The sequence below is a fragment of the Stylophora pistillata genome, chromosome 13, assembly GCF_964205215.1.
Source record: "Stylophora pistillata chromosome 13, jaStyPist1.2, whole genome shotgun sequence".
Lineage (NCBI taxonomy): Eukaryota > Metazoa > Cnidaria > Anthozoa > Scleractinia > Pocilloporidae > Stylophora > Stylophora pistillata.
The window spans coordinates 3,539,022-3,555,456 of NC_142531.1; the positions used below are offsets into that span (position 1 = coordinate 3,539,022).

The 16,435-nt window shown below is 37.7% G+C and overlaps 1 protein-coding gene across 1 annotated transcript in view; it reads right to left on the reverse strand.

Moving 5' to 3' along the window:
• Positions 1-34: 34 nt before the first annotated feature.
• The window catches only part of LOC111339077 (exportin-2), a 30,904-nt gene continuing 14,503 nt past the window's right edge, over positions 35-16,435 (reverse strand). The window contains exons 14-32 of the mRNA XM_022945658.2: positions 16,315-16,424; positions 10,413-10,505; positions 10,094-10,178; positions 9,657-9,718; positions 9,200-9,336; positions 8,544-8,647; positions 7,890-7,987; positions 7,595-7,653; positions 7,100-7,191; positions 6,751-6,870; positions 5,964-6,043; positions 5,276-5,373; positions 5,073-5,158; positions 4,841-4,922; positions 4,325-4,373; positions 3,730-3,824; positions 2,056-2,153; positions 992-1,125; positions 35-883 (exon numbers count right to left, since the gene is read on the reverse strand). Of these exons, the coding sequence (XP_022801393.2) occupies positions 794-883; positions 992-1,125; positions 2,056-2,153; positions 3,730-3,824; positions 4,325-4,373; positions 4,841-4,922; positions 5,073-5,158; positions 5,276-5,373; positions 5,964-6,043; positions 6,751-6,870; positions 7,100-7,191; positions 7,595-7,653; positions 7,890-7,987; positions 8,544-8,647; positions 9,200-9,336; positions 9,657-9,718; positions 10,094-10,178; positions 10,413-10,505; positions 16,315-16,424 (1,772 nt within the window). The 3' untranslated portion in view covers positions 35-793. The remainder of the gene's footprint in view (positions 884-991; positions 1,126-2,055; positions 2,154-3,729; positions 3,825-4,324; positions 4,374-4,840; positions 4,923-5,072; positions 5,159-5,275; positions 5,374-5,963; positions 6,044-6,750; positions 6,871-7,099; positions 7,192-7,594; positions 7,654-7,889; positions 7,988-8,543; positions 8,648-9,199; positions 9,337-9,656; positions 9,719-10,093; positions 10,179-10,412; positions 10,506-16,314; positions 16,425-16,435) is intronic.

A 16,435-nucleotide genomic window follows, 5' to 3' on the forward strand; every position in this document is an offset into this window, starting at 1 on the left:
AGAAACTAGTTCAAATGTCACCCTAGAACATAAGTTTGATGACACAAAGCTTTTTATTATCACAAATATCTATGTTAGCTGTACAGTACACGTTCAAGATAACATATCATAACTATACATAGTCAAAACTTCCATCTTACACATATGGCAAACCAGCTGGATATTCCAACTTAATTCCTCAGAATTGAAATGGAACCCAGGAATGATTGAAAACCAGTCACCATGAGAGTTATCGGTAACTAAACCAATCATGGTTTCTGGCATAACAAGCCTGTCTGCTGGTAGTACAATATAACTTCAATTTGTTTATCTCAAAATTTAGTCTGTCCTTAACATATCCATATCTAAACAATCTAGAAGAAAAACATCACTTTTTACAGATTGACACAGTGTAAACCAAGGATTGTCAATGTGTAGTTTTGTCAAGGTACTACACTGAATTAGATGACTTAGAGGATTTTGGGAAGTTTCTTAAAATTATTAGATAGTTCGATAGTTTTCATATAATTTTTTTTTGGGTGATGTAGGACAAAAATTGTTTTGGTAATTTGTAACTTCCAGAAGGCCCACATAACCCCACAACCTCTGTTGGCTTGGAAATATCAGCTTAGATAGTATTTACCACCTCTAAAGTTGCTACCAACTATTTGAATCTCAGTAAAGCTAAAGAAATGCAGTTACACTTCTGAACAAATTTCTTACCATCCTATGATCATAATGTAAATTAACCTTTTCTAGTGTTTTTTTCTTTTTCTTGGTTTCATATCAAATGTGGAACAGCAGGAGATCTTGTTCATCCCAGGCTGACACCAGCTTCTTGAAGATATTTCTGCAGGAATCCCTGTGCATCTGCATGAAGCTCAGATGTGATCTTGGTGTTTATCTGTAAGAATTGACAAAATTCAAATATGTAAATAAATACAGGAATAAAAACATTGAACCAGGAGTCAATGCAGCATAAGCTGCATTCTTGTCTTTATCTTTATCATACCTTTCCAGGGTGTCTTGATGCTAGTTTCTGCAGTGACTGTGCAAGGAAGACTTTAGCATCGGGAATCATACCAGAAAATGGGTCTCTCTCCTTCTTTCCCGCAAATGCCAGTTGCGAGTAAGCTGTCTGATAGCCTGTGGAGAATTAAACAACATCTACTATCTTAACAGAAATAAGTTTTTCTTTTGAATTGCTATCTTCTGCACCTAAGATCACATAAAAATTTGCATGTTTAAACTGAAACTACCTTAGATTAATTATTGGCAGGGGATTCTCTTTGCTTGACTGCTAAAACTGATGGAAAAGAACACATGCATACAACAAAAGCTACTAAGCATGCTGAAATATTAACAAGGATGAGTGGATCGTGTTTACTACAGATGCTCTTGGCCCATATATCAGTTGATGTATCAGTCGATAGTCGACTATTGACCGAGTATCGACTGTGTATCAGATAACTATCAACTGACTATTGACCAAGTGTCGAACAACATATTGCTTGAGAGCACCTACAGTAAACATGATTCGGCAAAGTTTATGTTTAAGAATACAACATTTTTTGGTGACCACTCAAAGCCCTTCAGAATGAGAATGTACAATTCTGTGAGAATCCAAGTTTCTCGAGACCCAAATACTTAGTACAAGGCAGCGTGGTTGAGTGGTCAGCAAGTCGGACTTGCGATCTGCCGCTACTGGGTTCAAGTCCCGCCCTGGCCACTACCTGGATTTGTTTCACGGTAGCCCCGAGTTTCAAATCCTCGGCCATGCTTGCAATATAACCAACTGGTTTGCCTTCGGCCAGTTGGGATTCTTAATAATGTTATTTTCAATTTGAAATATTTGTTACAGTTGTTTGGTGGAAAACCTGTAAACTAGCTTCTAGCTAAGTGTTTCTCCACGTTAAAAACTGTTTATTATTATTATTATTATTATGTTAATTATTATTATTATGTTTATTATTATTATTATGTTTATTATTATTATTATGTTTATTATTATTATTATGTTTATTATCATTATTAGTCTCCTGGGATGTTCCACAGTCAATTTTAACAGCTCTCTACCTGGTGTGTCTTCAATTTCTATAAAGTGCTCATCATCAGGGATTGAATCATCTTCAGGTAACTCAAAGAATTCAATCAAAACTTGTAACAATGGGATCCTAAAATAAGAAAAATGATTGCAATAAATTTTTAGAATTAAATTAGTATATGTACTATGGAAATGTCTCTGGTGTAGATTCTGTACTCATCAAAAGGATTTCCAGAGAGGTTGTGCAAATAATATACTTTAATTTGGAGGTTGACACACATGTGTTGCTGAAGAGTAGACAATAATAATAATAACAATAATAATAATAATAATAACAATAATAATAATAACAATTATAATAATAATAACAATAATAATAATAACAATAATAACAATAATAATAATAACAATAATAATAATAACAATAATAATAATAATAATAATAATTATAGTAAGGTTTTTATGAGCACATTTAAGAACCTCAATTCACCGAATTGAAATATGGCATCCAATTTGAATTACCATTGTTTTGGACTTACTAGCCTCGTCTTCATGTGGAAACACAAAAGGATTATCACATGTGAGAGGCTAGTAAGTCCAGAACAATAGCAATTCAAATTGGATGCCATATTTCGATTCGGTGTATGCGCTTACATAGCATAATGAAAATAAAATATAACAATGAACAGTCAGTAGTAACTACACTAACAAAAATAAAGTTAAATAGGATAAAAACCTGTGGTGTTTCACAATACCAAAAATAAAATTTCCAGAATAAGAATGTTTTAAGGGCAGATTTAAAAGATGAAAAAGAAGTTGCAGATTTAAGAGAATCAGGAAGAGTATTCCATAATGTAGGCGCACAGAAGGAGAATGCACATTCACCGTATGTCACAGAATTTATAGTGGGGACAGTAAGAAGTGATTTGGAAGATGAATGTAGAGTAGGTGGTGGATGATATTCTTGTAACAGGGACAACAAATAGGCTGGAGAATGTCCATGTAGAATCTTAAAAGTAATAAGAATAACTTTAAACATTATACGTGATTCAACTGGCAGCCAGTGTAGTGTTTGAAGAGCAGATTTGATGTGATCATATTGTTTAGATCTGGTAATAAGACGTGCTGCAGTGTTTTGAACAATTGCATTGTATTTGTATTTTTAGATTTTGCCCTATTTAGACAGGCTGGCCCAGTTCAGCTTAAAGCTGGTTTAAATGGGGCCTGTATAAACAGTGACATGGCCAGACCACAACACCAGGAGCTACACTTCCTACTCTTTGTGATGAGTGTGTGGGTTCTTTAACATCCCCTGCTAACTAATACAGAGTAGATGCAGGAGACAGCCTATGGTTTATCATCATTGTCCAAGAAGACTAAAATGTCCAACCATATGCATATGTCATAGCAAAGGCAGCACATTCTCCTTAGATTATTTGTTAACAGCCCTGGTAAGGAGTTCAAACCAAACAGTATGATGTGGACATTTTCTATCTTTCTTAATAGTATAGTATTGGTATTTCAGCATAAGTATCTTAGAACTTAATATTTTTAAATATTTTTTTAACATTCAGTGGTTTTATTTTTGCTTTGTTACTGTCTCAAATTAGCAGGTATGCTAAAGTACTCTGACACAAAAATAAAGTTATTGTCATTGTCATAGTTTACAACCCCTAACTAAAGTCAGGATAACAAAGAGGCCTTACCAAAAATGGCTATAAGTTTCTAGAAATTTAGGACAATCTGTAAGAAGCTTTGTTATTCCCACAGCACAGATCCTCTTTTCTGAACTCCCTGATACCTACAAGTGTCAGCAGACAATCTTCATATTAGATACATACTAATTAGATATCATCAAGAAATTAGAAGATAAAGAGAAATTCATCTTAAAATTTGTCCTCATGTAATAAATGAATACCTGTTATGTAAACTATCTATACATGTTCTAATAAGCTGTCATGCATACCAATAATGGTTAAATGGAAAATTACCAAACTGGGGATATTGTTTGGATGTATACCTTATTAAAAGAAGGAAACAAAAATCTGAGGAAATTAGCTTTTAGAACTTGGGAGTTAAAGAGTTATCCATTTCAATTCCTAACAAGACCTTAACAATATTGGTGAATCTTGAGCATAAACTTTAAGGTGATTATCAGAAAGAAAGATATTCACCAAGGGAGATTGTTCAATCAAACACCAAATTCTAAGAGCTAAAATAACTAGAAATGTCTGACAGGCAATGTAGAGAATTGGCATTTCGATCCTGGGAGTGTTATGGCCAAGACAAGTAGTGGCTTACCTTCCGCACATCAGCGATAAGAACTTTCTCGACAAAGTTCCCAAAAAGTCTGCAATAGAGACATAATTAATCTTGAATAACAATTAATAATGCAACTGATACAAAAATCAAATTTCAACTTTACCCACTCATCGTTAAAAAACAAACAATACAGTGCAAGTTGAATTGGCAGTAAAAAGCAAGAAGTTCTGTGAGAAGCTGCTTTGACAAAACCTTGTTGAAAGACAGTTCAATGAAACTTGCAAGCACTTAGCACTCTCACACATCTGGGTAACTGATCAACTCCAATATAGGGTACTTTTTTTTCCTTCTCTCTTTGAACACCTGCTAGTGATCTGTGCAGTAATATGAATGGGAAACTAGAGATCTGATCTTTGGTTCCAAAAGTTGTGAATTGGTACAGCAGGTGCATGACAAACTACACTCTCTTCCTTTGTTAAAACACTTTCATCATCTTGCAGTCCAGGTTTTGTTCCTCCAATAACTGGTAAATAATTGCAATTTTGTCCTCCTTACCCTTCCTGAATGGAGTCTATGGTGTTCAACAGTGCTTCTCCACCACTTTTAGCAGCATAAAGACAGAAAAACACCAGCAAACCTACAAGAAATAATTTTAAAATGTTATTTTGATAAGGATGACTCAGATCGGGGTAAACAAGGTGCTAAGGAGGTATCTTAGATTTGAGAATTCTCCACCCACAATTTACAGCAAAATTCTAAGAAAACATGTGTTCTCCATGGGCAATACCTTTGACAAATTTGGTAGTTTTTGAACTCTGCAACCTCTGAAATAGGATGAGAAACACAGACTTTATGTGTGGCACCAAGGAAGACCTGTGTAACAAAATAAAACAGATTCATTAAACAACAGAACATCTAAATTCTTAATTAGCCATAAACTACATGCATCACTTATCCAGGTGAAAACAATCAAAAGAGAATCAAACTTACGGGTCAAAGTGATCCACCATACTCCCTATCAGATAAAATCCTTCATGATCATTGCTCTTTGATGCAATAAGCTTTTGAAAAACACCTAGCATGCCCATCTGTTACAAGGGCACAAAAACACTATCATTACAATCCTGTCTTCCTTTTTTTTTTTTTTTCAAATGCTAACTACAATAAGCCAAGGTCCTTTGACTATTGTTAAACATTCTCCCAGCAAGACCTTAACCATCAAAAAGAAAGAAAGTGTCAGACTTAAAGAATCATTTGCACATGGTCTATTACATCTATACGGAGTTAACTATGAGTCAGTAGAGCCAACAGTTACTCCTTAATAACGTATAAAATGAATGATTGGCCTTTCATGGTTTTCAAGGCTGGTAGTCTTTAAGGAATCATTTGAGCAATAATGAGTTTGAAATGGAGATCAAATACTTTGAATCCAGGAGTAACAACAGTATAGTCTGATCATTTTGCTGAGAGTAGTCCTGAGAAGAACTGGTGTCTGACACTGATTCATCTTTTTACATGCAACTATGGTAGAATTCACCACTGAAATCAAGTAAACAGCTGTATGTCAGTCAAGTAGTGTGATGTAGTTGTGATTTGTCAGTTTTGATCTACCAGTAAAGCTAGGTCTCTAGCAACTCTTTATATTACTGTTGCCAAAAATGAAAAGTTTCTGCATTACCTCTTTCTTTGTTTCCACAATAGTTTTGCTTCCCTTTTCAATATAGGCTTGAAGCAAACGGACCAGTGGTGGTATGTTTCCTGAAAAAGCAGGTGAACCAATTTGAGGCAAGTTGATAACAGTTTAATACACAAAACTAATGCCACATTGACTTTTGGCCAGCATAACAACCTCTGTTGTCCTTTAACCTTAAAAATGCATCCACTGTATATGAGTTAAGATAATGTTTAAGAAAAACTTAAAAAAAAAAAAAAAAAAGAGAGTTCTGAAAATAACCAAAATGACTGGTTAAGTCAGAGAGCTTCCAGGTCTTGTGGTTCAAGAATTTCTCTTTGTTTGTAGGTAATGAAAGTATGGTGATAATTCACAATATTATCTTTTAATGAGGCTAAAAGTTATTTAAGCAAGGTCAAACTCATGTTAATGAACAGCTTACACTTAGGATGCAGGGAACCACAGGGAGGTTTACAGGGGCATTGCCTCGTGCTTTTCTCAGTTTGATTGGCTACCTTCCCTCCCTCACCCCTACTTATGGGTATCAACTCATCCTGAATACTGCTTTGTTGGTGTTGTGTTGTTAGGTGCCTAAGGGTTGAACTGCAGATTTGTTGCCATGGTGACCTCCTTTTCTGCTGAGGAGATTGTTGCCCTTTTCTCTTATTACTTTTATTGCACTTACCTTCTGAAATCATGGCTAAGTGTTTTAAGAGGCAAAAACATTTAGTGTAGGTAAAGCAAGGTTAACTGTTAATACTATTTTAAGAAGTCTTTTTCAAACTTCCTGTACCATTTCTTTCCCAGAGAACTGTTGAGAGAAGAAGAGGAAACAGCTCCATGTAAGGCTCAGAAATTTCATGTCGAATTTCCAGTAACAATGACAACACTTGGAACACATATGGGAGAAACTCTGTAACAAAACAAAAAAAGCAATAGTAAAATGAAATGCATAATAGCAGCCAACCTGGATTAAAATGTGACCTTCATGCCCTTTCCAGGACTTTTGTGAAATTTTTCATGCAAAGAAAAATGTTTATGATGTAATAAAAATTTCAGAACTGAAAAAAATAGAAGATGGATTTTTCCTTATTTGGAAACAACTTGATATCTCTCTTAAACCTTCTACATTCATTTAGTACCTGTTACATCATTTGTAAGAATTTCTTGAACCACAGGAAACAGCATTTTCTCAAATCCTGCCACAGCTGATGGATCTGCTTTGCATATTACTCTAATATAAAAATAAATGATACCAATTAATAACATTATGACCTCGAGTAATGAATTTTAATTCTAAAATGTACATGCTAGGGAATATCCTAATTATGGTTTATCTTTCTCAAAATTTGCCAATTACTTAAATAAGTTCAAATGCCATTAACACACATTCTTAATTTATTTGAAATTGAATACTTTTAATCTGCTGTATTTCTTACACAATCAGTTTGGTGTGCATTAATTTTGATTTATGTAACTGATTAGCAATTATTATTGATGAAGAACTTTCCAAACATGTCAATTGTAAATAGGATTAGTGATTACATCAGTTCTCATTTTTCAGTACACAAATATCCTTGTGACTTTGCTCTTCTAGTGAAGAAACAACAAGACAAAACAAAAGCTGTTTAACACACCTGATAGCACAGCAGATGGCCTCAAAGAGATAGTGATTAAACTGTGGTTTGCTTGGGTTCTGTAAATAGAAGGAGGGAGAATCCATCTTTTAATACCCTGAACATTATCAACAATGCAAAGGAAACAAATGGAAACATTTTTAATTCTCTGTGGTCTCTGTAATACAAGCATCCCACATGAACGGCTTGAGATGGCTGTCTAGTTTCACAACCTTTTCCTACCAGCATAATTATCCTAATGCCCACAGTAAAGGAGAAATTAAACCCTGATCATTCTTGGAAAGTAAATCCTCACCTTGCTAACTAGGGCCAGTTTAGATGCCAAATCAGCAATTAACACAGCATAGTAAGGTAAGATGGCTTCCTGGAGAAGGGAAAATGACCTCATAATTGCTGCAAAATAAAAAAAATAATTATAAAAAAATGTAACTGTTTCTATACAATTTTGGTCCCAAAATATGAAATCATGCATTTCTCCCTGGTCAATTAGGGATTGCTGCTTGAGTAAATTAAAACAATCTGCTATAAAGCAAACTTTCCCTTACTTACAGACCCCTTACTACAATCTCAGGCCAGTTTGCTTTATTTACACAAAAAAAATAAGATTCTGACTGTTTTCTCCTATAGCTAATCCTGTACTGAGAAGAAAAAATTAAGGCGTTTTCCAGCAAGTCCTTGCTGGTGCAAACAGCAAGTAAGGTGGCTCTCATTGCGTGTACAGACAGGCGAGCTATTGTTTGTCCTGTCAATTCATTTTGTGAGTAAAAAGCTTGGGAAAAAGAAACCTGACAGATCCCACTCACAGAACAAAACCAAATCAGTTCTTAGAGGCCCCCATGATCCATTTGAAGACAGGACAGGGAAGTCCAACCACAAAATGCTTGATTCAAAGAAATATGCCTTAGTTTGTGGAACAGATTAACAAATGTTCCACAAATTAAATGGGTACCTTTCATGACATATTCATTCTCCTGTGAGCCTGGGACTTTCAGCAAATGAAACAGATTTGATAGCATCTCTTCTAAATTTGGCTGCACATCAACCTTTCCAAGTCTGCATAGGAAACAAAATATATCACCTAAATGCCAAAAAGGATTTTCTACAGCTCTGAATTTTTCTTCTGTAGAGTCTGCTGCTTTAAATGTTTACACTTAGAATATTATCAGTGGTATCAAAGCAACAAAAGTTAGTGGTAACAAAATCTGAGGGTCAGGATTAACCTCAAATAACACCATAAAACTGCAAGAACAATTTTGGATCCAATTCTCATGGTAACCATTAATTCTTTATTGAATTAAATGAAAATTTCATCACCGGGAAAAGAAAAAGGAAGAAATAAGTAGATCCAGTTAACACATGTCTCTCAAACATTTATATAACAAGATTGGCAATACTTCTTTAAAAAGAGCTTCACACCAGAATGGGAGCTCTTTCAACATGAGGACTTTGGAGAAATTTTCTTTCAATAAATCAAAAAGGTGGTAATGAACAAAAACAGAAAGAGGATAGTTTGAGATGGAGAAGATTTGGAAGGACTGCCCAAGAGACAGATGGTGACATGCCCCTTCTAAGGTAGATGGGTAGATTTAAAACAATGAAACATACAGAGCTTTTCCCTGAGGATTCTTGAGTGTAAAGATCTTCTCCAGGCAGTGTGCAGCATAGCTATGTACAACATGGCTCTTGGCCTTTAGGTGCTTCACAAGGAGTGGCAGGCATCCCACAATTAGTTCAGGAGAAAGCTGAAAGAACAAAATTAATGCAGATGGAATTGATAAATGTAAAGTTCTTTTACAAGATACAGTACTGAACAGCAGGAACAACTCTGCCATTTTCTGTTCTTTTCCTTTTCGTTTTCAATTCCCATTACTCATTGAGATGCATTTATACTAATGCTGGTTGGGAGAGTTTTTACATCACAGTTAATTTGTTGATGCATCTGGAAAATTATTCATAGCAGGTTTGTATTCTCCCTGGTACAAAACCTGGATTAGACTCTCAGACTTTCCTCTTGGATTTTAAGTGATAGAGACATTCTGCAACTTATCTTCAAAAGACATACCATATTTCTGAAGATGATAATATATTTGATGGAGTCAGCCTTTAGTACTGGATGTTCATCAACTAAAAAAAAAGAGAGAAAAAAAAAACAGGAGAAAATGAATGGAATTTTCAATAACATTGTACCTGTTACTTATCCATATCTAACAGATTTAAATTTAATCCATCAGTTACAGCTGACATGACATAAAGACTGGTATTTGTCATGCATACTCAGGTGTTCATGTGACCAATGGAAGTTAGGTGTGTAAAGCTCCACAATCCTAACCACTGTCAGTTGCATCAGTGGAACTGCAGCAAAAAGAAGGCAGGATTTTCTTCCACTTATTGTGGTTGTAGCACAAAAATTGGTGATTTGATTTGGCAACCCATTTTGTGTATGCTGTGAAACAAAAAAACTGAAGCACACAGAAGACAAAATGGATTATTGGTACTTGCCATTTTTGATCTGTAGCTCTGGCAAAATATGTTCAGCAAAAAAGCTCTGCAAATTCACAAGTTCACTTGCTTGTGTTGTTCCATGCTAAAAGGGAGAGCATTTTTATCAGGTAAAGTTAAATTATGCAACTACATTGCAAAATGGAACTTCTTTTACAACACTGTTGGTTAACTTTGCAAATTATGAGAAACAAGCCACAGACTTTAAGATAAAACTTATATTGGATGCAGAGAACACTTTGAAAAGGGCAAAGAATTCTTCAAAATAGAATGCCTGACAAAAACCCTGTTGGGTATATATTATTATTAAGGTTACTACCTTAGCAGTTTGTTTCTTGCTTGCAAGTGATGTAACAAGGAAGATTGCAGCATCTTTGGCTTTCCAGTTATTCCCACTCTCTGCTTGATAAAGCTGTAACATGTCAAGGAAAAAGTTTCATTTCACTTCATTTATTTATTTATTTGCCTTTTTTTTTTACAATAATGATAAATAAACTTACAGCAGCAGAAGGTGGAGACCTCAAGAAACCACCAGGCTTATGGGAAAGCAAGCCTGTGCTCTACGAAAAATTGAAGGGAGCCCAGTGCTCTGAAAGTGTGAAATCCAGGGTGCCCAGCATACGCTTTTTATGAAAAAGCTAAGATTCCTGAGTCGCCCAAGAGCAAAAGTAATGCACCAAGGGCCACCAGGCACTGCTAGACTACAGCCCTGGAAAGGCTTTCTCATGTACAACAATATTTATTAAAAAGGGTTCAAAATGTGCCCTAGCCAATTCAGTGATTATTTTGGTAAAAACTTTCACATTTTCATCTCAATTTTAAAAGTTAAATACAGTTGTAGATCGCTACGCATTATTTTTTGTCTATCGTTTCTTGTGCAGTAGTGCTAATTGTAGTAAAGTTTTGCATGCACTTTCTTTGTATCATTACGTAACGTAGCATGTATTTAAACTGTATTGTTCATCGTAGTTTGTAGAGTTTTTCCAGTGCAGTTTTGTCAACTGTAGTTTGCATATTCGTTCTTTTCGCTTCGTGCAGCTTGTTCGCCACTAGGCAGGATTCACAACAAATGTAAGTTTGTATTGTGCAGTTTTCATCGTTGTTTTCATTGTAGCTTTCCTTGGGTATTTAGTGTAGTTTATATTATAATAGGTTTTCACTTGCTGTTTCATTTGCAGTTTTAACCGTGTTGTTTTGTGTTGTGTCGTTTCACTGTGTTAAAATCTTACTTGTTAAAATTAGTCGCAGTTAGTCACAGTCAGTGGCAGTAATATAGTTAAATAATAATATAATAATAATAATAATAATAATAATAACACCTTTATTTAGACATGATAATGTTTAAAGCTGAACAGCTTGTGGGGTCGTGTGTAAATGAAAATAAACTCTAAATTAAATAAATTCAAATGATGATGGTTTTGGAGGAGAGGGGAAAACCGGAGTACCCAGAGAAATACCTCTCGGAGCAGAGTAGAGAATCAACAAACTCAATCCACTTATGATGCCGGGTCCGGGAATCAAACCCAGGACACTTTGGTGGAAGGTGAGTGCTCTCACCACTACGCCAACCCTGCTCCCCCTAAAAATTTGTCCAGCAAATGTATTCAAGTCAAGATGTCAGTACTTGATGAAGATGCCCTGTACAGCAAGCTTCTTCATCTCAAGAATTTAAGATCAGGCTCTCTCAACTGTGACCATCAAGAAAAGCGAAGTCCAGGCCTTGTTGTCGGATGTGCAGAACATTGACCGTGTGAAGGTTAAATTTATGGAGTTTATAGTCGCTTTCAAGAAATTTAAAGAAGCACACATTCCGTACTTGTCATCCATTCATGATGAGACTTGCATAGCCAGATGTCAGGAATCCTTCCATCGCAAAGCTGTACTAAAGGATGACTTTGTTCAATGTTCAAGTCAATCCAGAAGATTCAATTAGCGAGGTCAAGACTGTGGTCTAGCAGCACCTGGTGGCCCCTGGCACCTTACTTTTGCTCTCAGGCGACTCAGGAATTTTAGTTTTTTCATACAAAGCAAATGCTGGGCACCCTGGAATTCACAGTTTTAAAGTACTGGGCTCCATTCAATTTTCCTTAGAGCACAGCCTTGGAGGTTGGTTCTCGGTCAGCTTTTGAGTCATCAAGAGTATCTTGGGGTTCTAGTCGTAGTGGTTCATGTAGAAGCAGTGTTTCACGTAGGAGTGGTGCCTCATCTCTACTGACAGCGAGAGCAAAGGAGGCTGCTCGCGTAGTAGAGTTAAGAGCAGAAGCAGCAGCCTTCAGTCAGCGCCAGTCTTTAGAAGAAAAGTTCCGTCTTAAGCAAGAAGAAAGGCATTTTAACTTTGGAAACGGAGATTGCCAAGTCACAAGCCAGAGAACAGGCCTTAGCAAATGTAATAGACCCGAAGCCGTGCATGGCCCCTCCTGGTCCATTGTATTCTGACCCGTGTTTAGTTGATGCAGATCAGGTTAACGTGAACCTAGATCCACAGTCAGTTGCAGTAGAGTCTAGGCCACAGGCAGTTGCTCCAAATTCTGCCATGTCAGAAATCCACGCACACAGAGTTTTGTCACTACCAGTCCCGCAAGTTCATTCAACCTTGAGCCCAGAAGCATCGGAATGGCAACAGCGCCTGCCAGCCATTACTACTGAGAGTCCCTGTTCCGAATTGAATAGCTCAAATGAATCTTCACCAAGCAAAAAGAGTGTTCAATGAGATGTTGGAGCTACACCAGCACCAGAATGTACTGCAACAACAACAAAATAAGATCATGGAGATGGTGGTGACACAACAGAGGAAAAGTTTACTTCCTCGTCCCAGAGTACCTACCGTAATTTCCGGCTGTTTACCCGCGGGTAATCTGTTGATTTTGCTTTAAACACGCACCACTGCGGGTATTAGGGAGGTGCGGGTTATGTGACAATTTTGAAATTTACTGGCAGTCGAATTAAAAAAAATTCTCGCCTACCTGTGTTTCCACCTCTCAGATGAATTTTATTGTATCAAAAGTGCCACAAAGCAGCACGAAAACATGATGCCGACTTGAGTTTATTTCATGCCAAATTAGTTGCGTGATGAACAAATTACTATCGGTACACGTGTAAACAAAACCTTGATGGTGACAAAAATAAACCAAGGATAACTGGTGCATCAGTAACAAATTTCCAGTTAACACTAGGCTCCGCTGAAAATAAATATCCCGTTTTAAGGGACTTGTTAGGCCCAGTAGAACCGGAGATATCGATGTTTTTGAGAAATCAACAAATCAACATGGCACTGAACAATCGTTTACCCAAATTTGTGGCCATGAATTCGCAGAGCATATTGTACAAATTTCCTTTGCTTTTAAAGTGCAGGTAATCTGTTGACTTTTTTTTTCACTGCATGCAATAATCAGCTGGTGCTGGTAAACGGCTGGAAATTACGGTATGTTTGACGGCGACTTTTAGGAGTACGGTCCCTTCATTAGAGCTTTCGAAAACATTATTGAGTCCAAGACATCGAGTAGCAGTGAGAGGCTATACTACCTCGAGCAGTTTACCAGTGGGGACGTAAAGGAGCTTGTTAAATCATGCCAGTACCTGTCTCCTGATCACAGATACCTCGAAGCTCGTCGGCTCATGAAGAAGAAATTTGGAGGCGATTTTCATATTGTGGCTGTGTATGAAAACAAAGCCTCAAGTTGGCCTGAAGTAAAGGCAGAGGATGGGGTTGGACTGAATCGATTCTCTCTTTTCCTTACAAGATGTAAGAATGCCGTGGAGGGGAGTGTGCACCTGTCTAAGCTCGAACAGCCAGACGTCATTAGGAGGTTGGTCCTAAAGCTGCCTTTCAGTACGAGAGTAAGATGGCGCCGTGCAGTCGCTACCATAATGGAGGATGAGGCTAGATCGGTTAAGTTCCGAGATTTTGTCAAGTTCGTGGATCAGGAAGCTAGAATCAACACTAATCCCATCTTTGGAAGGATTGTCGAGGACTCGAAGCCCAAGTTGGATAGGCATGACAGTTGTTCACAGAGAGGATTTGCAACGAAAAGGCCAGGGGAGCTTAGTTTCGCGGCACAAGTAAGCAGAGGCCAGAATGCACCTGCCAACACTGCCACCCCTCGTGATTCACATCGTCCAGTAGAAGTACCATCGTGTCTGTATTGCAACACAGTTCACACCTTGGAGAACTGTAGTTCCCTAAGAAGCCATCCGTATGCAGACAATAGAATTCTTAAAGTAAAAGAAACTCTGCTTTGGTTGTCTGTTTGATGATCACACAGTAAGGAATTTCCCAGAAAAGAAAACCTGCATTTTCCCCAACTGCATCAGGAGACATCCCTTGGTTCTGCACACAAGCTCTGTGACTAGAAGTCAGCACGTTAACAGCCCATCCACTAAAACGAGGTCGACTTGCGAGGGAGTAACCCGCGTTCACAATGCATTGGTAAACCCTGATGGGAAAACCCAGGCCGATGCAAGCTTTTCGAGTACAGCTATGGCCGTTGTTCCCGTGAAAGTTTGGTATAAAGGAAGGGAAACTCTAGTAGTCACATATGCCTTTTTAGACAGCGGTAGTTCCTCAAAGTTCTGCACGGAAGCCTTAATGAGACAGCTAGGAACGAACAGTACAAAAACCACAATCTCTAACTACATTGGAAAAGAAGGACAGTCTTGTGGATAGTTTTGTCATTACTGGTCTCACCATTTCTGATTTGGACAAAATGTATTTGTCCATCTTCCAACAATTTTCCCAAGGCCCAGCATACCAGTGTCAAGTAAAGACATACCCACTTAAGATTACGTGGACAAATGGCCAAACCTTAGCGGAGTGCACCTGCACAGAGACGATGCGGATGTTGGTCTACTTTTAGCATGTGATGTTCCTGAAGTCCTTGATCCCTTAGAGATAAAACATAGCCAGGGTGGTGGACCTTACGCTTTGTGTACAAGCGTTGGATGGGCAGTTACTGGCCCCTTGACTCCACATCGTCATGACATCCGGGCATCAAGCTTTCTTATCAAAGTCGACACCGAACTACAACAGCTGGTAAAGGATTTCTACAATCGCGACTTCAATGAGTCAATTGCTGATAAACAGATGGAGTTATCCCAGGAAGAGCACTGTTTTATGGAAAGAATGAAGGAATCCTCAAAGTTGAATAATGGTCATTATGAGATCGTCTTGCCCTTCAAAGATCGGCAATGTCCAGTTCCAAACAACCATGTCTAGGCAGAACAGCGTGCCATGTTGTTAAAGAGAAGTTAGAGAAGAACCCAATGTTTCATGGTGACTACAAGATCTTCATACAAGACATTCTAGCCAAAGGATATGCCCAAAGAGTACCTGATCACCAAAGGGGGGCAAGCTACAAAGGCAAGACATGGTTCATCCCCCACCATGGAATTTACCACCCACATAAGCCTAGGAAAATTTGGGTGGTTTTCAATTGCTCAGCAAATCACAAAGGAAATTCTCTCAGTGACCAGCTGATAAAAGGTCCAGATCTTACTAACTCACTCTTGGGCATCCTTATTAGATTCCCATAGGAGTGCATCACTGTTATGGCAGACATTGAAGCCATGTTTCATCAGGTGAGAGTTCCCAATTGCGACTGTTCATTTCTTCGTTTTCTGTGGTGGCCAGATGGTGACCTATCACGTGCTTTGGCGGAATATCAGATGACTGTTCATCTTTTTGGTGCAGTGTCATCACCAGCCTGTGCCAAGTTCATCCTTCGGAAAACGACGGATGATAATGAGCAACACTTCTCCTGTGACATGATAAATACTGTCAGACGCAACTTTTATGTGGACGACTGTTTAAAGTCCCTTCCGTCAGTCATAGTTGCTATCGCCCACGTTCATGAATTGTGCAACTTGCTGCACCGTGGTGGTTTTCAATTGACAAAGTGGGTAAGCAGCAGCCGAGATGTTCTGGAAAGTATCCCCATGCAGATTAGCTCAACGTTACACCATGTTAAAATCGTGCTTGTCAGAGTTAGTCACCCATGGCAGTCATAACAGTATCACATCAGCCTTAAACGTGTACCTCTTACTGAGACTGATAAATAACTTACAAGGCCAGCTAAGTCCTTTCATTACAAACACACATTCTCTTGGTAAAGGCCTTATCAAACATTCTGATCTAAAAGTTCAAGGTTGAAGACAATGGATCTTACAAGAGTTTTTGGTTTTAGGTTGATTCTTTAAACTCAGGAATCAGAGTATAATGCTGTTACCTGTAGCATAGACACAACATGGCCAGAGAATATTTCAATGACACGTTGCTCATGGAATTTGCATAGTCCACGTACAAGATCAGAGGCTGCACGACGCCTGGTGTCTACATCTAAAAAAAAT